At 36.1% G+C, this 22,140-nt stretch overlaps 1 protein-coding gene across 6 annotated transcripts in view; it reads left to right on the forward strand.

Annotated features, from left to right (window-relative positions):
- UTRN (utrophin) overlaps positions 1-21,762 on the forward strand; it is a 302,322-nt gene extending 280,560 nt beyond the window's left edge. For all 6 annotated transcript variants that reach the window (XM_068184872.1, XM_068184869.1, XM_068184866.1 and 3 more), the window contains 7 exons: positions 446-511; positions 7,332-7,490; positions 7,852-8,095; positions 14,683-14,791; positions 16,243-16,329; positions 18,953-18,975; positions 19,636-21,762. In XM_068184872.1, the coding sequence (XP_068040973.1) occupies positions 446-511; positions 7,332-7,490; positions 7,852-8,095; positions 14,683-14,791; positions 16,243-16,329; positions 18,953-18,975; positions 19,636-19,644 (697 nt within the window). In that variant the 3' untranslated portion in view covers positions 19,645-21,762. The remainder of the gene's footprint in view (positions 1-445; positions 512-7,331; positions 7,491-7,851; positions 8,096-14,682; positions 14,792-16,242; positions 16,330-18,952; positions 18,976-19,635) is intronic.
- The last annotated feature ends 378 nt before the right edge of the window (positions 21,763-22,140 follow it).

Raw genomic sequence — 22,140 nt, forward strand, 5'->3', positions numbered from 1 at the left:
GTTTTACAGGACTTGTCTGTCCACAGTGTGGTATTATTTGCCGAGCATAATTTCAGATGTTGCATGTGCTATATTTAAAAAGGATTCATCCTCTTTTGTTAGTCCAGCTTTAGAAAATTCAAAAAGAAAACCATCTGTGAAAACATCTCTTTAACTAATTTTGCCATGTGAGCTGTGATGATGCTAATGATAATTATGATAGGAGGAGAAAATACACTTTTTTGTTGTTGTTTGGCAAGTAGAATTAATTAATCACAGCACAAGTTTCTCATAGAAGTCCTCTGGATTATAGGTTTTCATCACAAGATCTAGGATTTTATCCTTAATCATGTATACAAAGATTGCCATATCTGAGCTGTTTCTAAGTAGAATTGATTTTCCCGCTGCCTCTGTTTAAATTGTGCAGCATGTTGTCTGAAAGTCGTGGTCTTTCCCTGCCTTTCAGGCTTGCACAGATGGAAAGGACCAACGGCTCCTTCCTCATGGACAGCAGCTCCACCACAGGAAGCGTGTAAGTAACTCTGACTACAGCTCTCAGGAACTTTGGTTATAGGTTCATGCTAAAATCTTCAGCAGTTCTAACACAGGGCTTAGTGCCAGTGAGAGCAGCTAATAAGTATGAGCCCAAGGATGCCTCCATAAGTTTAATTATTCCAAGAACCAGTTGTGAAATTTGATGATGTTCACTTGACAGTGTGTGGGAACTCAGTGTCTGTCAGCCATTCTGCTTCAAAAGTGAGGGCATTTCATGTGACTCGTAAAAGGCCACATCTCTGTGTGTTCTACTTTGTATTCCTTTTCTGCTTTTATCATAGTATAAAAGAAAATAATCCTTTTCTAGGCTTTTGCTAGACCCTAGACAACTTTCTTCTTAAAATAAAATCATCTGTACTTTGAAGATTCTTCTGAGCAAGAGCAGTGTTGCTGCTTCTTGTTTATATTTCAGTTTTCTGCTGATCTATTTGTTTCTACCTGGAATTGTCTGTGTAATAAACCTAGTCCTACATTAATTTTACAAATTTTCTCTTTTTTTTTCAAATTATGTGTCACCTTTATTGTAAAAACTAATTTAAATGCCTTGGTTCTATGCTTGGAAAATATAGAATCCCTTGAATTGCTGATGGATTAAATAATTTTTTTTAATGTAGAAACAAATGTTTTAACCTCATTTTATCATCTGTTCAGTTAATTAAATCAGCATTGTAGGACTCTGGCTCTTCTAAGTTATTAACAAATACCATCAGCATTTTTAAAGAGGAAAACTGAAATTGTTCTTGTTCAGCTTTAGTTAAAAATACTGTTGGTCTCAGTAATACTTTCATTTACTGTTTTAAAATTTAATAATGAAATGATTCTATCTATCAGTAGATAGGTAGTACACTATTAGTGTACTAACAATTTGAGATTTAAAATACTTTGCTTGAAAGAAGCACATGTGACCCCCTTTAAATGTCGCCTCTTTCCTGATTAATTAATACTAAATAAAAATTTTTCATGCAAACTGTTTTAATGTGTTTCTGTCATTGGCACACTCACCAGTGAGAGAAATGCAGCCAAAATATTCCCTTTTGATTTCCCTTCCACAAAAGAAGAAGAGCAAACATACTGTCATTTGGCAGGAAAGCTGCAAACTTGAAGGCCGCTAAATGCTAATACACTTGAGTTGTGTATTTTGAAATTATTGAGCCTATTCATATACAAAGACAAAATAACCATCCGTCCCAATGCATTGTGAGAGGCAGGGTGTATGCTTGATTTTTACTGGCAAATCGGCTGTTGATTTTAAAGCAATTTCCCTGCATTCCTTTTCCTTAGAAAAATAATCAAGATGGAAAGCTTGTGTACCAACGAGTGAGAGGTACCTCTGAGTTTAGGTCTCAGTCAGGGGACTGTTACACAAACAAAATATGGGCAAGAAAGTAACCTTTTACACATTGGCACCTTCTGTTTTATTTGCAGATTACAATGCATGCTCTCATTAAGGCATAATTACTGAAGTGCTCAAAATTCTGAAGGCCTGTGGTTTAAAGTTTAAACTATATTCATAGAGTCATTTAGGTTGGAAAAGACCTTTAAGATAATTAATCCAACTGTCCAAGTCCACCACTAAACCATGTTCCTGCGTGCCACATCTACCTCTCTTAAATGCCTCCAGTGTTGGTGACTCAACCACTGCCCTGGGCTACCTGTTGCAGTGCTTGACAGCCCTTCTTGATGGGGAGGTTTTTCCAGGGAACTACAGAGATGTGAAGTTTGTATCCCAGTTTAGATCACAAATTGCTGAAACGCTGGGAGTTTAGGATTATAGTTCAAACCTATTCTTATTTTTTTAAAATTCCATTTAACATAGAAATAGGGATGATGTAACCATTCTTATATTGATAGAATTCAAAGGAGCAATTTGAAATGTGAATTTGTTTTTTCAGTGCAGATGTAGAGCTCTGAGCCAGACTTTTTTTTTAATACAGTGTTATTTCAAACATTCAGAAAACAATTACTAATTTGGAAATCAAATTCTTTGCTTCTCATAATTGGATTTCTGCTTCATTATCTTATTTTTATTGGTCCTGAAGAATCCTTCAGTTTACTGTGAATATAGAACAGAGGCAGTGTAGCACTTGATTTTGAAAGTTACTTTGGTCTTGTGAAGTTCATAATACTTTTAACATTCTCCATGCTTCAGAGATTATGTGTAAGAAGGCATCTACATTTGAATAAGAGAACTTCTGCTCTTAGTTAAACATAATGAGTTTATTTTCAGGAATGTTTTTCAATATGCCATTTGATTAAGAAAGCACTCATCAAAGATAATTCTTGGGTTTTAACTAGCCTGTTTTCTTGAATGTCATTGTGACTTTTATCTCTCTGACTAAGCTTTTCTATACCTCCTCTTTTCAAAAGATATGTGAATTCCATTAAAAAATGAATTTTCCTTAATCAGAAAAATAGTTGTAGATAGCAAAAAAAAAAAAAAAAAAAGGCACGGTCTCTACTGTAGTATGTCCAGCTTCTTTAAAAATATTCTAATGCTCTCATGCATGAATTTTCTGGTACAAATACACTGAATAGAAATGTTTTCCCTTCATGTCATCTTCTCCTAACATTAGTATTAGTATTTTTGAGTACCTTTTACATCCTTATTCTAGTATGCCTCATAGCATCAGTAGGTCAAGGTACACTTTATTTGAGCTAGAACACATGGTGTTTAGCATGAGGGCTACAGCAAAAATGAAAATTGTCAATGAAGTAAGTTCACAAATAGCCACATCTTCCTATCTTAAATCAAATTTAGCAGTTTACTTAATCAGATAAAATAATGCACTGATAAAGTGATGGTGAAGAAATCTATATTTTCTTTCTACAGCATAGTCAAATAAAACAGAGGTTATATGCAGCTTTATTTGCATCTTGCTTCCTCTATGCACAATGCTTGTTTTGGAATAGACATCTTGAAAATATATGTCCACAAATAGAATATGGTCCTTCAAAGGCTGTTTTCCTTGAGCTTCTTTGTTGGGGTGTTCTTTTCCTCCGAGATGTACTTCTTTCAAATGTGACCTTCTGGGATGTCTTGTTTGCTGCTTTTTACTATGGTAAAATGCAGAATAGGAACTGCTGCCTCTGCTGTGAAAGGACTTTGTGTACTTCTAGTTGTTCCTCAAAGCACAGAGGGTATTCAATAAAATAACCACTGAGAAAGAATGAGCAATTAAATTTTACATGATGCTTTTATTTTGATTGCTGATCACCATCTCCTACCACTCCTATAGAATAATGTACCAGAGTCTCAAAATGAAAGGATTTGCCTGGCATAGAATAACGACCTTATGTTGTAGGTCATTTGAAGCCCTGTCCTGGGACTCCTGTGCTACTAATGAATCTATCCTAATTACAGTCATGAGGTTTGTTGGTACAGGTTGAAGGTTGTGTTTTGACAAACTAGTAATTTTGCAAGACAGAGTAAAGCTAGAACACATGGTAAAAATACAGTTTTGCTTCAGAAGACTTCCTTTATCAAGTGCCTGTGAGAAAAGCATGCTGTCAGCTGCAACGTGTGATGCCTAAAAAAAGACAATCAATATTCATAGCCTCTCCAGTAGGCTCTAAACCAGTGGGAGAGAAGGAAAATGAAGTTTTTTCTAGACTGAATAACTTTGAGACCAAAATATAATATGACCTGTGTTGATCTTCTCTACTGGATCACAATACAATCAAAAGTATGTAAACACTTACTGTGTAAACTCTTTCTTTAAAGCCTTTATATATTTCATTAAAAATTGAGGTTACACCTAATGCAAAATCTTGACAGATTCTCAGGTTTAACAAATTCCAATAAATATAATAAATCCAGCTTTACCGAGCCTTATTTTAAAAAAGATCCATTTAGGTGTCCTAAATTTTGTTTATAAACTATTTCACCATTTCAGAATATAGACAGCAGCTTTTTGATGCCTAATGAAAATAACCAGACTAAACTAGATCACGTGAACATTTCCTGACGTCATGAACACCCTTGCACAAAAGAAGGCTGTATGTGTAGTCACACAGGTTCACTGAAATTCACGTGTAAACAGTGTTTTGAAGCCTGGATGATAAAGCTGTGTTCTCTCACCTGCCTGCTTTAACACTGTTTTTGTGCTTGCCCAAGGTGTGACATTGAATTGCCATCACTCTTGGCTAGTGGTGGCCATTTCAGTCACAGGGTACTCTGCACTTTTTGCAGGGCTTTTTGTAGCTCCCAGAGGGATTACAGCACTTTGGCAAAAATTTTGTTAAAAGGGGTAGGGTATTTTTGTCAGGATGACTAAAGGGTATAGAAGTACAATGAGGTTTTAATTATCATACTGGGACCTGATCCAAACTGCATTAACTGCACTAGACTTTGTTTTAATTTTAAGTAGACATGAAGTAATAATGAAAAACAATAGTGATTATGAATTTCTCTAAGATCACTCAAGTAGTGAAGAAGATAAAGCAGTTAAAATCCTTTTTGTTTTGTTTTGTAGATAATGGGGGGGAAAGGAACACTTCTCTGTTTCTTTCTGTTTCTTTTTCAGCTAACACTCTTGGATGTCACTATTTTTTTAAAGGACTTAAATGCACATGCAACCCCAATTACGTTTAACTCTCTCTATAGATATTTGTTATAATTAAAAATTCATTAAATGTATTCATTTGCAGGGAAGATCCATGTTGTCATTTCTTCTCATGAATGTAGAACTGACAACAGCCAAGACACCTAAGAAATAAGTGAATGTACATTATTTTCTTTAAACTTTCTAGTAATTTTTAAAAGCAAAACTCAATAATTAGGTTTTTCATCCAGTGGACAGAACTATCATAGGCTATATTTTTTCTTGTTTGGATATTTTTCAACAGGCACAGCGTTACTTGATGTGCATTTATTTGATTGCACATGTCTAAATTTTCAAGTCTCGATGACGGGTTGGAAAGTGGAAGTCCACGTGATAGTTTTGGGTAGATAGTGAATAGTTATCCTTGAGAAGAAATAATTTGGTGCTGTTCTACCATGAGTCTTCAGTACAAATTATGTCTTAGGCAGTACTACAAAGAACAAATCATTTTGCTAAGTGATAGAAGTACTTTTCCAAGAGAGACACACCAGGAATCAGGATTTATTAAATCTTTAGCTATTTTGTCTTGTTTCTAATACTGATGATGCTTTTAAATTAGAATTGATATACTGAGCTAACAGTAGTTTAACAGGATAAAGTAAGATTTTTTATTTCACAAACAGTATTTATGCAGCTCTCGTCTTTTCCTGTCACAAGCATTTTCTTCTTTTGTCCCAAGAGTTTGAACTTATTTTTAAGGTACCCCCCAATCCACATGCATGTCCTATAAGATACCTAATGAGTTTCACTTGTACATGCATTTATTTATAGACTATTTCTCACCACAGAAATAACTGCTTTTTCTTCCTTGGTATACTTTTCTAAATAACTGGTTTTAGTATTCATTCAAATGAGACAGTGCATTTGGAAATTCTGTGATGAAAGATGTTAAATTGACTGACAGGAAATTTTTTAAAGCCTCCTGAAAATCTCCATTACACTTTTATTTGGAAAATAAATACTTTGCATATAATGAACTTCGGATTTTTTGCATGTGCTTTCAAAGGCAATCCTTGAGAATACTTTTCATTACATAACCGGTAGATAGCAGAATTTGCAGCTGCTACTTTCCAACAACAGAAGGAAAAAGGTTAGCACACTAAATATTTTTAATGTGGAAATGTTTCTTTTCTAAATAGTATCTGAATATGTGTGTATATAGTGCCCATGTGTGTGTCACTCTGTTTTGACCATGTTTTAACTGTAGGAGATACTTAGGGTAAAGATTGTACCAATACTTCATGGTATCAGAAGGTGTGCAGTATCTAGTTTTTAGTCACTTAAAGGAAATAATTTAAGGAGGGTTTACTTCATCATTTTTACTGCTGCAGCAATTTCTCTCTTAAAAAATATTAGTGTATGTTTTTCTGTTGTTGGTTCATCCTTTTTGAGTGGCCAAGCAAGTAAACTGGTTTTAGGATGTGGTATCTTTCACTTTCTATCCATCTGACTTTATTTATGGAGAAAAGCCAGCAACTTGGAAAGTAAGGCACATCTATACAAAACCAAATTCACTTGGGTATTAAAGCATAATTGAAAGTGTCAGGACTTTTCTATCTCCTTACCAGAAGGTAATTTCATGTGAGTCAGGAGGAGGACAGTGCTATAGTCTATTTCTGTTCCTGAAACTCTAAGAAGGAAACCTACTACCAATGCAGAATTTCAAGGTCTTGTATGTGTATATCAAAATAGGGGGAGAAAAATGTAATCTTTTTTCTCTAATTTTAATGGAACTTTTTGTTCTCTAATCTTTTTAGATAAATTGAGCAAACCAAAATTATCTCCTAAAAATTAAAAAAAAATCACATGTTGTTAAAAAATGGATCTAGAAGATGCTTGTTTGTTTTATTTATTTTTAAGGCATTTCAAATCAGGCATCTTTGATTGCTGATTCTTGTTTTCACTGTTTCTTTTCAAGCAACTGATTCTTGTTTTCAATCTTTCTTTTCAAACCACTAGCAACATTTGTTCTTTATGCATAGATTAAACTAAACTGATCCTTTACTACAGATGAATCTTTTTTCCCTGTGCATTGTATGTTTATATGGTTCCCTTCAGTATGTTTTCCAGGCTTAATTTCGTCTTGCTTAGTCTTTTTCCATAAACAAACAAAATCCCTAAGCTTGATAGAGATGTTTGCTCACATAATAAATGTTTTACTGCTCTGTCTTTATCTGTTTTGTTTTATTGTTTCAGAGAGGATGAGCATGCCCTTATCCAGCAGTATTGTCAGACACTGGGAGGAGAGTCACCTGTGAGTCAGCCACAGAGTCCTGCTCAGATACTCAAGTCAGTAGAGAAGGAAGAGCGGGGAGAGTTGGAGCGTATCATTGCTGACCTTGAGGAAGAGCAAAGGTCTCACAGTCATCCTACTGTTGTCTGAATTGTCATTTTGTTGTTGTTTGAGCCATGCATGTACTATGTTGAAGATGAGGCGGACCTAGAAGTCATGATTTTAGCAAAAAAATAAACAACAACCCACAATTAAGGCATATGTTGTGCATAGGCTGGCAGTGTTAGATAGAAGAGGGAGGTGTCTGTGAAGAAATAAATTAGTTTCACTTTTACTTCACTGCCTTTTTTTCAATCCCCTGTAAAACACAAGTCAGCACATTGTCTTTGAGCTATTTGTTAGTTGTGTTGTTTGATCTAAGAAGTCTTTTATTTTCATTTACTTGATCAAATCATCATTGTCCTCCACTTATCAATATCCTAGGAGTCTGCAGATAGAATACGAGCAACTAAAGGAGCAACATCTTCGGAGAGGAATAAACCTTCTTGCATCACCTCCTGACTCTGTTGTGTCACCTCAGCATGCTTCTGAAGATGCCGAGCTCATTGCTGAAGCTAAACTCCTGAGGCAGCATAAAGGTCGCCTGGAAGCAAGGATGCAAATATTGGAAGATCACAATAAACAATTGGAGTCTCAGCTTCATAGGCTACGGCAGCTACTTGAGCAGGTACTTGTACACTTTGCCCCATATTGTTTCTTCACAATGGATTTCTTGGTGGAGCAAAGGCATTGACATTTTACTGCAGATATTTTCACCATGTACTCTTGGTCTGCTGCAATCAGTCATTTCTAATGAGATATTTTTTCTTACCATCTAGTATAAACCATGGTTAATATCAAATGAGCAGAAAATGATTGCAAGTGCTGGAGTGATCATGGGAACTTAGGAAACACTGAGAATAACACAAACAAGAGCAATAGCTTTTCACACATTAAAAAGCATGGAAAGAAAATATATACCCTACTCCAAGTAATGATGCCAGCAACATCCCATGTTTGACTTCTTTTACCAGATGCTTTCCTTAAATAAGGAAATGTTCATTTGTTGTCACAGTCAGTCAGACCTCTCTTAGCATGCCAGAGACAGATGGCCAAAGATATGTCTGAAATACAAAGGAGCAATTAATTACATTAAAAATCCGGTTCCTCTTGAGGGGCACATTTAGACCGATAAGCTACAGCAAAGTGGTCTTTCACACAGGTAAATGCTGGAGGTAAGAGACTTTTAGCAAGTGCTGGTAGCTGGAGATCATAGGGTTTCCTTGTTGGCAGAAGGAACACTGATTGCTTTGGAAGTCAGCATGTGCACACCTGGCTTATAAAAATAACAGGAGTAACATATACTATAGTACTATAATAACAGGAGCAACATAGGTGTTGTTAGAGATGGTAGTTTGTACTAGATCATGTGTGGAAGCTTGAGTAATGAAGATAAATTCGTATTGTCGCTGCAGGCCCCCAGCCGGGCAATAATTAGCATTGACTCCATGATTCTCAGAAGTAATCAATCACTTTATTACACTATACTTATTAAGAAACCCATCCCCCTTACAGACAGTCCAATACAATTTTACCTAATTGGTCCTTCAATCAAAACACCATCACCATTGGCCAATTAAGAAATCACCCTTTGGTAAACAAATCTCCATGACACATTCCACATGTTCTCAACAACAGGTGCAGCAAGTGAAGATAAGAATCGTTTAGCATTCTTTTCTCTGATCTTCTCACAGCCTTCCCCAGGACAATGCCTGGGAAAGTTGTGCTGCTGCTGTCTGTAGCCAGAGAGCTGCTGCCACATTGTATGAATGTTTTCTTCTAATTAATCATTACGTTTGGGTCAGAGTACAGTAAAGCAAGTATTTCCTGCCTTCCATGCATCAGGTGTAGTAGGGGATTTAACTAAGCCAAGAAACAGGCTACAGAAACCAGGTATTAAAATGGCCTAAGTTCCTGCTGTAGATCATACTCTCATTACAGGGATTAAAGTATTTGCTGTTTGTTTCACTGGCTAACTTTGTAATTTTTTCTAGGATCAGTAGGAATTAGATGCATCTGTTCCAATGACTTCCCTACTCCTCTAAAAATCTAGAGTAAATTTTTTTGTTGCTACTGTTATTTTAGCATTTTAATCAATATTTGAATAAGTGTAATATTTCATAGGGAAGATAGAAATTGGTACACTGTTATTAATTATTTATAAAGTAATGATCTTGGGATATGTGGCCAATACTTGGTCTTTCCAGAGAAGGGTTTAAAATCTGCAAAGAAACATTGTTAAGTTGAACACAGAAGTTCTGCCAAACCCACAGTCCCTTGCAGCTTAGTGCTTAGAGCAGAAACTTGTTCACCCCTTAAAACCCTTTTTTTTCCCTAATGTCGCTGAGGATGATCTCACAATTTTGTAATATTTTTGGAATTCTTATACCATTCTTAGTAACACCTTTAGGGTATATGTTTTTATTTGATAAAATGGATGGGAGAAGAGACAGTAATTCTTTATTATCACTTTTGCCTTTGGAATTTTCTAGGTATTATGCAGCTTTTGGGTTTATATAGGGTAAAGCAGAATAGAGGTGACATTTTTCAATATTTCTGACTGTTTACAACTTATTTACTGTATACTGTTGCTCTTTTGCTTTCTGTCCACATTGTCCTGTCTCTGTGGGAGTCATGCCATGCTTCTGATCGTTCCAAGTATTATTTCCTAAGGTCTTTGTTTCTACTCTGTCATTTAATAAAGCGGCTCATACAGATGCAAGTGTATGAGAAGATCTACATTACTTCTTTTATAACATATCTGTGGCTTTTCAATATGCCTTTCTATACATGTCGTTTCCAGAATGTTGAGGCTACTCCCCTGATGGGGATTCAAAAATTATAAATAATTTAAATTTTTAGTACTGTTCTTTGAAATTTATTTTGACATTGATGGAATTATGAAGCAGCACTGATTTCCATTACTGCCCTCTTTCTGAAAAAAATGACCACTCTTGAGCATGTTTGTTGTTCTGTCAGCTTGGCCACTACCTTTTAGGACAGCCTTTATCTCTTTCACTGCTTGGGGAAGGACTTTATTGGAAGCCTATTTATATTTATTTGTTTCTTTTGCTTTTACTGCCTGTCCCAGTTATTTTTAGGGGATAAAAGGAATACCTTTTCTTATTAATGAGATGGATGATTTGCAAGAAAGATACTCATAAGCCTCCATCTCAAAACATATAACAACAATACAATTACTAGTATTAAAGGACACAACTGTCTTACAGCAGTATCTTTGCCATGGCTGGCATTTCATGCCATCTGTTTGTCTATTCTATCAACAGCAAGTCTCCCCATTCCTCTTCTCCACTAGCCTCCTGACTGGTGTTTTATACCACTGAATATAAAATACTGGACCTTTTTTTTTTTCTCCAAAAGATCGGAGTGAGTCTGTCTACGCACAGATATTGGGGTAGAGAGTTAATGAAATACAGAAACTTTCATGTAGTAACTGCTTAATCTAGATGAGAGCATTCTAGGACATTCTTTAGAGAGCACCTTTAGCAGAAATATGCATGCATCCTCACTGCTCATTTGTCTACTTCAGGTCACAGTTCTGAGGTTACCATACTATTTTTATTTTAGCAAGCCCAAAGGATTGGTAGCTGTCACAGAATGTTGTCATTTTTGTCTGCCTGATTGATTAGGCTGCCAAAGAGGAAGGTGAAACAGAACTGGCATGTGACAGCTTTGATACCAACATGTTAATCAGACAGAGAAAAAACAAAGAATCCATTTTCATTTTTCTTTTTTCAGCCTTTATAGATACTGCATTTGCAAAGTCAAAGTGAGACCTATTATGAAGGGCATTTAAAGTCTGTTTGGATTTTTCTGTGTTTTCTCTGAGCTGCTGAATAGAGGTTTCATATTGGATTTGATATTGAAGTTAGAGGGAGCTAAAATCATCTGTCAACAGCTGTATGATCAGACAGAGAGTAAATAGAGGCTGCAACTCCCTCTCCAGCTGAAAGCAGAAGAGCTTTATCAGAAGAACGCAGGAGAGTTTGTTTCTTTCATAGCTGGGAGAAAAAATTCTGGAGCAAGAAGAAAAATCTGTAATGACTGTGGTAGTAACATTGGCATTTTTGAAATTTCTTGTGATTCAGACTGGGGACACTGAGTTTTGGTTTGGTTTTTACCAAAAGCATCAGAAATCAAGGAAAGAGCAGGTATGTCTTAGCTGTCCATTAAGCCACAGAGCACTTCAGGCTCTTCTTTGGGAAAGACACCAGCAGGAGGCATCGTGAAATAAGGCACTATAGTTTAAAACTGGTAGAAATAAATATCTCCTTTGAAATGCTTTAAAAACTGCTGTAATACAGAAACAAAACCACAATTTTATCATTTTCTGGAGAAGGACTTATTTGTCCCTTCATATCTTTGCTTGGTTTTACCTAAAAAGGAGTTTGAAAACTCCCTGAGACTGGAGTTGGAAACCTCTCCCTTATCCCTATAGAGTTATGCTTAGTATCCCTGCTTTTATTTCTTTCAAGAAGCAGCAGGTGTGTAATAACATCTAGAGCTATTTGCTTTTGGTTTCTGGCTTAAGGGCTGTCTGCTGAGTTGTTTTGAATAAGAATGCATGAACTTCATGATGCCTGAAGTGGGTTAGGATGGAAGTGCTCATATTTTGTAGGTGTTATATAATTGGAGTCAAATGGAATGTGATTTTCTACTGTTATTTTTCTTAAGTTCTCCAGCAATAAAATTGTTAAATCATGTAAATACATGCCAGTATGTCTGTATCCTCAACTGCTTTGCATTTAACATTTTCCGGTATCAGATTTTTATATTAAGGCAATTATATCACTACCACAAACCTTCACTTTCTTCTCCAAACCCCACTCTTCAGCTGCTTATCATACTGTCCTTAATTTGGAGGAAGAGTTTTGTTTGTTTAGGCTTTTCTTTTTATTGCAGTCACTGGAACTATGCACTGGAACTATATCAGTATATTTAAATGAAAATGAAGTAATCAGGCATTGCCATCTGATTAGATGATGGTGCTGTGGGTTTTGACTGTTTTTAAATCCAGCTGCAATATTTCATTCTGACTGCTGCTGCAACATATGGTACATAAATGTAAGATTTTCCTTACAATTAAGGTTTCCAAAATATGTATTGTTTTCTCTCAGTGTATCCACTGATAATCCTTGTGCTCTGCAGTGCTCTTTTATCACTTACAATAGATGTACTAAGTGGTACCTTGACTAACTCATCACCTGAGTTCGTAGGCATTTAGTTTCTGTCTATCAACACAAACTGTTGACTTTGCAGTGCCTCACTGTCCTTGACTGAGCATGTGTGTTGCTGTGCTGCAGTTTTGTATGTCCAGCTCAGATCTTCTCACTCACCCTCATTCATCAGTGCACAATTTATTCATAGTTGCTGCTTGAACAGGGCCAGAGGCAGAGATTTACTCCAGGTACAAGTTTGCATTTTGGATGATTCACATTCTCTCTGTTCATCTGTTTGTGGGGTGGGCAAGCAGTGACTCCACTGCTGGAGTTAGTTTTGTTGTTCTGTATTGAAGGAACTCTTCACCTGTGGTGAATTTGCTTCCTCTCTTTACCATTACAGCTCTAACATTTCAGACAGTGGTTCCTAGCAATACGGAATCGCCTGGGTTAAGTTATCCCAAGCTTCTCTGATTTAAAATCACCACACTCATTCTATTTAGACTCTCTAGCTGGATTGAAGCCTGGTACTGAGCATCAAATTACTTAACTACTTAGTAATTCACTGTTCATAGAAGTGTCTTGACAGTGAAATCCTTCTCTGGCTTGAAAACATTTCCATTTTCCTTTGTCTCCTATGCAGACTAAAGTTTCTTGATTTATTCTTTTAGTCAAAGCTGGCTTTTAGTATTGTCATGCTGAAAGAGATAAGATTTAGAAGAGTTTTACTGAAGATTGTTTTTGTTAGGTTGGAAGCTATCTCAAAAAATTCAGTATTTCAGTTAAGGCTGTGAAGTGCAAAGGAGCGAACTTGTGCACAAATTAACAGCCATTCTGAATTCTAACTCTGCATCAAGTCTCATAGCTGTTCTAGGTACCTGCTCAGTTTCAAAAAGATCTGAAAAACAATGATCTTTTGTATTACTTCAGTATCTGCTTTTGATAGATTTACTTAAATAACCTGCTTCTTAAGCTGTTCAGAAGTAATCTCATTATTTGCAATCCAAAAGATAAGTGATAAGCAACAATTTCAGCTAAATCTACCTCAGATGTAAATATTATTTCACTTATTTGTTTTTTTTTTTCAGAACAATCACTTCTGGAGCTCAAATATTGTATTACCAGTATCATCCTTGAAAGAATTTTTAAAATAAGAAAGGAAGGAAATTAAGGGGGAAATGCCTGAATAAGGTCCCTTCCAATATTTCTGAGCTGCTATGGCCTTTTCTTATTTTCTGTCCATCTATATATATTTAAATGTAATTTCAAACACATATATGGTTACAGCTAAATGTAATATCCATTTCTGTGATTCTTCAAGTGAATTTAAGAGGCCAGAAAACCTTCTTTGCAAAGTATATAAGATATTTCTCATAATTTTCAGGAGTTTATGTAGTACAAATTCCTGCAAGTTTGGTGTCTTACACAAGGTTGGGAAGCAGCATCAACAGGAGTGATGGCTGGCTACCGCTTTTTAGATCTAATGAAGATGTTTTGAATCTGTCTTTAGTCTTCATTTGATTCTGGAGTTCTGCAAATCTGTTCATGATTGAACAGTTGTTTCTAACAATGCCTTGTCATCCTTGTAAAGCTTTTTATGGGCCCCTAGCTGAATGTCCTGTTTGTGTGTGTATATGTGTGTATATACCTATGCAGATAAATATAACCCAAAAGTTCCTGTTGTGCAGTCTTTCTGTAGAGCTGGACTGGGAACCTTGGCATACTGTGTGTATGTGTTGTAAGTTAGTTACATTGTGTTTTTGTGATGCAACAGAAAAATTGTTTTTAACAAGACCGTCAACTGGAGTCTTGTAGGAGCTGTTCTTAGTCTAAATTTTCTTTCAACAAGTTCTTGGATTGGTTGTTTTTTACCCTTCATCAGCTGTATAGATCTAAGACAACTTTCAATAGTTTGGAGAATAAACAAGAAAGAGCTTGTAAAAAAGGAAAGGAGTAAGATGGCTGCATATAAGCTTACAATTAAATTATGTGGATACAAGTAACAGAAATTTGTGTCTTCTTGTCTTTAATGTAGCCTGAGCCAGACTCCCGGGTCAATGGCGCCTCCCCCTGTGCTTCGCCCCAGCGCTCTGCCCTGGGCTTCCCGCTGGAACAGGACACAAGCTCACAGTTCCATCAGACAGGTGAGTGTTCTGATCAGATAACATACTCATGAGGCCATAGGTGACTACTGGATAGATTTCTTGGCACCTTCTGGACATATTTGTGAATCAAAAGGAGCAGATCTTTGCAATGCTTCTGCTCAGTGCAGCCGGAGGTGTTGCTTCCTCACACTTGCGAAGAGCTGCGGTACCCTAAGAATCCACATGACTCTGAATTACAGACTTCTGTCAATAGACTCCTTGATTCCAGCTGTTCTTACTAAGTGAATTTACTGGGCAAATCCATCCTCGCTGAAAGGGGAACCAGACTTCATTGGACAGAAGTGGCCAAGAGCTGTTTGTCCTGAAGTACACACATGGACCTTAGTAATCTGTCAGATATAGGACCAATGTCCAAATCATGTAATCTACACTTCCTGTCTGCTTTAAAAATTCTTGTGTAACCTATGCTTATCCTGGTATTTTGATGTCCCCACTCCCAAAAGGCTCACATCTTTAGGAATAATTCAATATTTATGGGTACAGACTCTGCACATAAAGGGATTTCTCTTTTGAAAGATAATTTTAAATTCTCCAGTATCAGAATTCATTAATTTCACCGTGAGTTAGCAGAAATAACAACATACCATTGCATGGACAAAAGTAGGGGAAAAGAGAAAATATTTTTCTCACATTATCTTTTGTAGAAGTTCCTCCTGTTTCTGTTTTTAAGCCTTGTGTTATAGATTAAATATTACTTTGTTTCTGTAGAAAACAGGAAAAATATTCTCTTGCATACTGAACATTTTTCATCCAGCATAAACATACGTTTTTACTTTATCTGGAAAAACATGGAACTTGAGTCTGATTTCATGCAGTATGAAAGATGCTGTCCAATAAAACTGCCAACAACAAAGCCAGTTATGTTCCCTAACCATTCTCCTGGCTAATTTTAAGCATCATTTTTCAAAGAGATGGCAAGGGGGATTTTAGCACTACTGAAATGGCTGGTATATATTGAATAAAGACAATCTAAAAGATAAATGTTGGGATTTTTTTCAGAGAAAAAATGGTGTATTCACTCTGAAAGTTATATGACAAATCATCTGCAATTGGAACAGAATTTTAATGGAGTAGCTACTGAGTTTAATTCCCTCATCTTGTAATTTTATTTATTTTAACTGTAAATATTTATATACTGTTCCTTGCTGACAACTTCTAGTTAAATCCTGGATGCAATGGTTAAGTTTTAATGAAAGAGAAATGAGTTGGACTGCAAATCTATAATGTAACTTTTATGTCCTCTCCCGAGGCTGGCAATTATCAATGATAGTTCCTGCACATTACAAAGGTTTCAGGTACTGTTTTCCCTTGAAATATTAAGGAGTAATTACCTGGAATGTTGGCTAAGAATACCTTTTAGAATGTTGTTTTGTTGGTTTTTTTTTTCTTCTCTTGTTACAAAAATTATTTTTTTGTTGTTATATCTGCAGATGACTTGTTAGTTCCACCTCATGATACCAACACAGATCTAACAGATGTTATGGAGCAAATCAACAACACATTTCCAGCTTGCTGCTGTAAGTTTAACAAAATATGTCTCTGAGAATCATATTGAATTTAAGGTCTTTTGAAAAAAAATCATTCTTATGGTATTGACTAGGAAAAGAAATATCTCTGAGGAGATTTCTTGTGTAGATATGCGAGCTATATAATTCTTTCCCTTAAAATTCCTCAATAGATACTATTTGTGAAGGTAGATAAATGTTCTTGTTTTAAATGGAAGCAATTCACTATAAGAAAAGCCTGCAGCTCTATGTGGAATTTTCAGCAGTGCCCAAATAAAGGGAAAGACATCTAGAATCTCACTACCTGCTGATAAAAACCTTTTGCAGAACTTAAGTGAATGTAGATACAGAATTTCTGAATGCATTTTTTGTAATAAAGCTTGAAAAAGTTAGACAGTTAGTCCTTAGATTAATTACTGAACTAGCTATTAAATAGACCGGAGGAAATCTGTGAATGCAGCATATAACACCTTTCCCTGCTTAAATGCATTGGAAGATGATATTTTACTCAGTGTCTATTAAAGAGAGATCAAAAGGAAAAGCAGCTTGTTCTTATGCATGTCCCGTGTCAGCTGACATACATTTCCACTGATCCTCCTTCCAGTGTCACTGCACTTAGAAAAGTGAGAAGCTGTCTCATATATTATAGTGGGTTTTGTAAAATACATTTATACATATACATGTCTCTATACATATTTCAGCTCTTTTGCCTTAGAAAAACAGTAGTGGAAACTTTGATATATTCTCCAAACTGTTGAAAGTTTCAAATTAAATGTAATAATAATGATCAGTTTTAAAAGGCAAAAGTTAGAGAGTGGCTGTTTATGCCCAGTCCTTCTGGAAGCATCAAGACTATGCTATTTCATAAACTCTATGAACCCTATTAAAATCCCCCTTTTATCTCTTGAACACACATTGCTGCATCACAGAAGATGCACCTTGCATGCTTTGAAAAAGCAAATTAGGTTGTAGCAAAAAAGGTCTCGTTTCAGCTATCCTTTTTGATTCTTGATGAGTTCAACAATTCAGAGCCCCTTGTTCTGCAAATTAAGGATTTGATTCTAAGGAGCATCTCATTTGAGGTCAACAGCTAGTGGAGCTGCTCAGCACACCTTGAGGGTGTGTGTGTATACAAATCAGTATAAAATGCAACTCAAGCATTTGTTCTTGGTTTTGAAAGTTACTGTCTTGCTATGTGACTGTACAGCTACATGTCATTTGGCCCAAATGAATTTAAAGCAAATTGCATTGTGTCAGGACAAGCTTGGTAATGATGGCTGTTCTCCAGGGCTGAAAACCAGAAAAAAAAAAAATCTCTGATTCCATGAACAAACACCTTGAATGAGACAGGAGAATACTACAAGTGAAAGCCATGTACCCTTCATATTGTCTATCTGAGCATTTAAGATTAAAAGAAGGCATAGTTCCAAATTTCTTGTGATTTTTCCCTGTTGTCAGCCTAAACCACCTTGTCCCAATTAATAGGTACTACTTACATTTGCTCTCATTCAGTCATTCTATAATGTCTTTTACTTGGGAGTAAATTTTTTTAACTGTTAAATTCATATCTTAAATGCTTTAGAAGCCTGGAATGAGGATTATTAGTCTGGCCTTCCCAAAAAAGTGCATTAGACTCTGAATTTTGCCAAGGAAGACCATGACAGACTATCCAAGTCCACCATGTTTTCCTGTGGACATTTGAGAGGGATCTGTCTTCCTGGCTGGACAATTGTCAAATCTGTTCTGTAAGACTTTAAATTATGTAGATTCCACGGACTCTGTAGGCATCACAGTATTCCTGACCTTAAAGAATAACATCCTTAGACTCTTTATTATACCCAAGCTCAATTTTATAAAAACAGCCTTCATGTGCAACATCCAATTATTAAAAATAATAATAAAACCAAACCAGAAAGTAAAAAAACTTCCTTCACAACCTCATCTTTACTTGTCTCTTCTGCCATGGCCACAGCCTCTATCAAGGAGATACTAGCATCTTAGCCTTATGCAGATAATTTTTATCCCATTTTGACTGTTTAACAGAGATAGTAATCTTGCTTATTTGTTTTCATGGGTTTCAGGTTATAATTCATATTGAAACCCATCTTTCTATTTATATCAACTATCCTTTATGGAGCAGATATTCATATAGTAAGGCCAGCAATACATACAATGGTGGATTTTGTTGTTTTGTGGTTTGTTGGTTCTTTTTTTTTTTGTCCTTTAGATCCACTAATCATGGATGTAATGCCCCTTTTTCCTTCCTTATTTGTGTCATTGGTCTTCAGAAGTAGGCAGATATACAACACTCTGCAGAAGTCTTGTCTGTGCATCTGAGAGATGTTCAGAACAGAGCATTTTAAACAGATAATACTGTAATACATCACTCAGGGGTTTAGATATGGCTACAGATGGTGAAAATGAAACAATTCATATTAACTATATCATCGTAATGCTATACATTTCTTAAAAGTAAGTTTATGAAGAATTAAACCATTACAACACATTTCTACTTAAATGTTTAGTCTTTTAAAGTCTCTTTTCTTCTGTAGTATGTGTTTTCCTGATAACTTTGTTTTTAAACTGTCAAGATGCAGAAGTATGTAAATTTCTAACATTTTTTTTCTATTTGCAGCAAGTTTCACTGGCAGACCACAGGTATGAGACATATTTGCATACTTGCATAGGCATTGGAAACAGAGTAAAGCAAGTGAAAAGTTCTGTTAGAGCAAAGGGGCTGGGGTGGTTTTTGTCTACATTTTTCTCTAGGGGTCTATTGGGGAGCTAGACTGATACAACAGGAAGGCCAGATTCCAGAATATCATAGGTAATAGAAAAGTTCTACTATGTCAGCCACTGCCCTAGGTATGATGGTTCTGCAGGTCTGTGTTGCTATCCAGATGGAACCAGCTTGCATTTATTTGGGCCAATTAGTTTTAAGCCAGAATCAGCTTGCGAGATCAAAGCTGCTTCTTGCAAAGACGTCCATATGTCCTTGTGCCCACAGCTCCATTTTCAGGAGCTGTGGGCACCAGTGCACAAGGATCAGGAGCCACACAGCACCTTATGCATTTGATTAAGCTGTCTGTGCTGAATAGGCAACTACTTCAGCAAGGACTTTAAACACTGCGGTATTGTAAACTTAGATTTCTTTTAACAATTTGCCTCACTTATTTGCTGAGTCTCAGGCCAATACATGTAAATGTTTTTAAATAGAGGGGTTTTGTAAGATGACGTCACAGTCCTGAGCCCAGAGCAGGTAGAAGTTTCTGTATGTGCTGACACATGGTACTGATGTTGTTTCTCATGTCGTGACAGGCCATGTGAGGTGTTCCTTGGGATGTCAGCCAGTGCTTCTGGCGTGCAGTACAGCCCTGTTCTGCATCTGCCAGCCGCGCCTTCCGCCTCATCACAAACCTGCATGGGACCGGGGACACGCCGTGTGCTCCGACCGCGTGTTCCACTTGAAACAGTACAACACTGAATACCCAAAGACGAGGATGTTGTTTTTATAGTATCTTTTTTTTTCCTTCCCTTTCTATGCAACTGTAAATTAACGAGCAGTGGAATATTTGTCACTGATTTGTATAAATATACAGCCAGGGGAAAAGGGGCAGGGGCTTTATATACGTTCTTTTTGATAATCGTAAAGAGAACTGCATAAGGAGTTTGGAGCAAAACGTTACATTTATACATTCCTTCAGCTCTTTGCTTTTGCATTGTAAAGTACCCTTAGTTATATTCTCACACATGTAATATTCTGTACTGATTATTTGTATGCTAACCATCTGACCTCACAGATTTCAGAATATCCTTGCATTGTTTTCAGCATTGGCATATGAAGTTCCCATAATCTGCATTATTGTTACTGGTTAACAACAATTGTCATTAGATGCAAGATACAGTATTTTAATTCAATTAAACGAGGTAAACGCTCATTTCAAGTTATAATTAGCATCCTCATGTACCTAAGTGGTATTTTAACTTCCTTTTTGTTATTTCCAGACAGCACTCCATTTGGAGGATTATTTTTTTAAGCTTTACTTTAACTTTGAATCGGGAGATAACTAAAAAGAGGACTTAGATGACAGCTTAAGTTGGTTTTAGAAAGAGCTAAGTTAGCATAATCCTTCCCAGCTTTGTTCAGAGACAAAGCTTTGCTGTTCCCTGCTGGGCCAAACTTGCTTCAAGTTTTGGAATTTACAGTCTATGAAGTGAAGCTCATTTCTGTGAGATCCCTTTCTTTTGTCTGCCTCTTGGAAATGAAGAGACAATTAGAAAGCCCTTTCCAATACTATTAGCAACAGAACTTTCTCCAGAACTGCAGTGCACATAGATATTATCATTTGGCATTGTAATCTTGCAGATCATCCTTATCTTTAAAATAATTTATTTATTTTACTACTTTTGATAAGGATAATTATGGGAAAGTATGTCACTGATCATCTGATCTCTAGTTTAAAGATTATCATAAGAGATTTTAATGCCTTCACAGAGTTTAGAATGCTGCATGGGCACTTGCTTTAATTCTAGGACATACCTTTAATTGGCAAAACTGCATGCAATATCTTTCATATATAGTAAAGATAAACAAAGCTGTGTTATTCTGAATTATTATTGAAGGAAAAAAACCCTTATCTTAAAATGGTATTGAAAGAGGTGTAAAATTCTCTACTGCTACTGCAAAAATGCTAGGGGACATAAAAGAGCAGGTCAGGAATTTCTAGTGGCTTTGTGAAGTTTTGCCAACCGGACTGTCCTGCACCCACAGTATTTACTCCTGAACTGCTGCTGCTCAAGGAGTGATTCAGGCACAGTGTTGACCACCTTCTACTGTTGGCACCAGTGCCAGTTCTTTCTGAACCCTTTGACAAGTTATTTAACCACTCTGCCTCTGTTTTCCCATCTGTAAAATGGGGATGATAGTGCTTACCTCTCAAAGGTGATGTAGGACTTGGCATTTCTACAGAACTTTTCAGATGCTAACTAAGTATTAGTCTTAAGTAAGTGGAGCAAAGATATCAAGGTGAGAAGATGCTGCCTCCTATTAAAATGCAATGTAGTTATTCTGAGAAGGAAAAAGCCCACATTTTACAGAAGAGGAAAACCATTACCACCTTTCTACCTCAGACCTATCTTCATAAGTAGTATTGGAAATAGCTTTACATTCTGTTCTCTGCAAAGTACTTGGCTTTTATCAAGCTACATAATTCCCTAGGCAAACAATCTTTGAAAATACTCCCAACATAAGTATAAAAAGAAATCGTAGTGAATTTGTTGAGTTTTATTTTTGTTCTGAATATGAGGTTATGTATAAAGTTGTTTTTCTGCTTGTGTTTGTATGCATCCTTTGTCCTCTGCTGCCAAGTAAATGCTGCTTCAAACACTACATTGTAACATTCTTCCTCTGAGACAATAATAAATAAAAGGAATATATTGCAGTAACATGAGGAAAAGTATGAAGTTCTTCCAAATTTTGTGGGCTTCAAGGATGGCACATCTTATTGCTAAATGCTGAAAATTTCATTCTGAAGATTAACATGAGCAAGCTATGATAGTCAATTTCTGTGTTCTAGCTTTTTCTCTGTGTGGTTTGAGTTTATATAGATGAGATTAAGCAGTATTTTTTTTCTTCATAAATCTTGCATATTTTCTCTAGTTTTCCATCTTGAGTGATTTTAGTCTGGAATCTTTCTCAGTTTCATGACAGATAGTAAATCTGATAGCTGAGAAGCAGACTGGTTTTTTTTTATTTTAAATGTTCTGTATATGTATTACAGAACAGCAATAATGCATGAAGCCCTGTCAAACAGGAGAACTGTA

This window comes from Anomalospiza imberbis, chromosome 3, assembly GCF_031753505.1.
Source record: "Anomalospiza imberbis isolate Cuckoo-Finch-1a 21T00152 chromosome 3, ASM3175350v1, whole genome shotgun sequence".
Lineage (NCBI taxonomy): Eukaryota > Metazoa > Chordata > Aves > Passeriformes > Viduidae > Anomalospiza > Anomalospiza imberbis.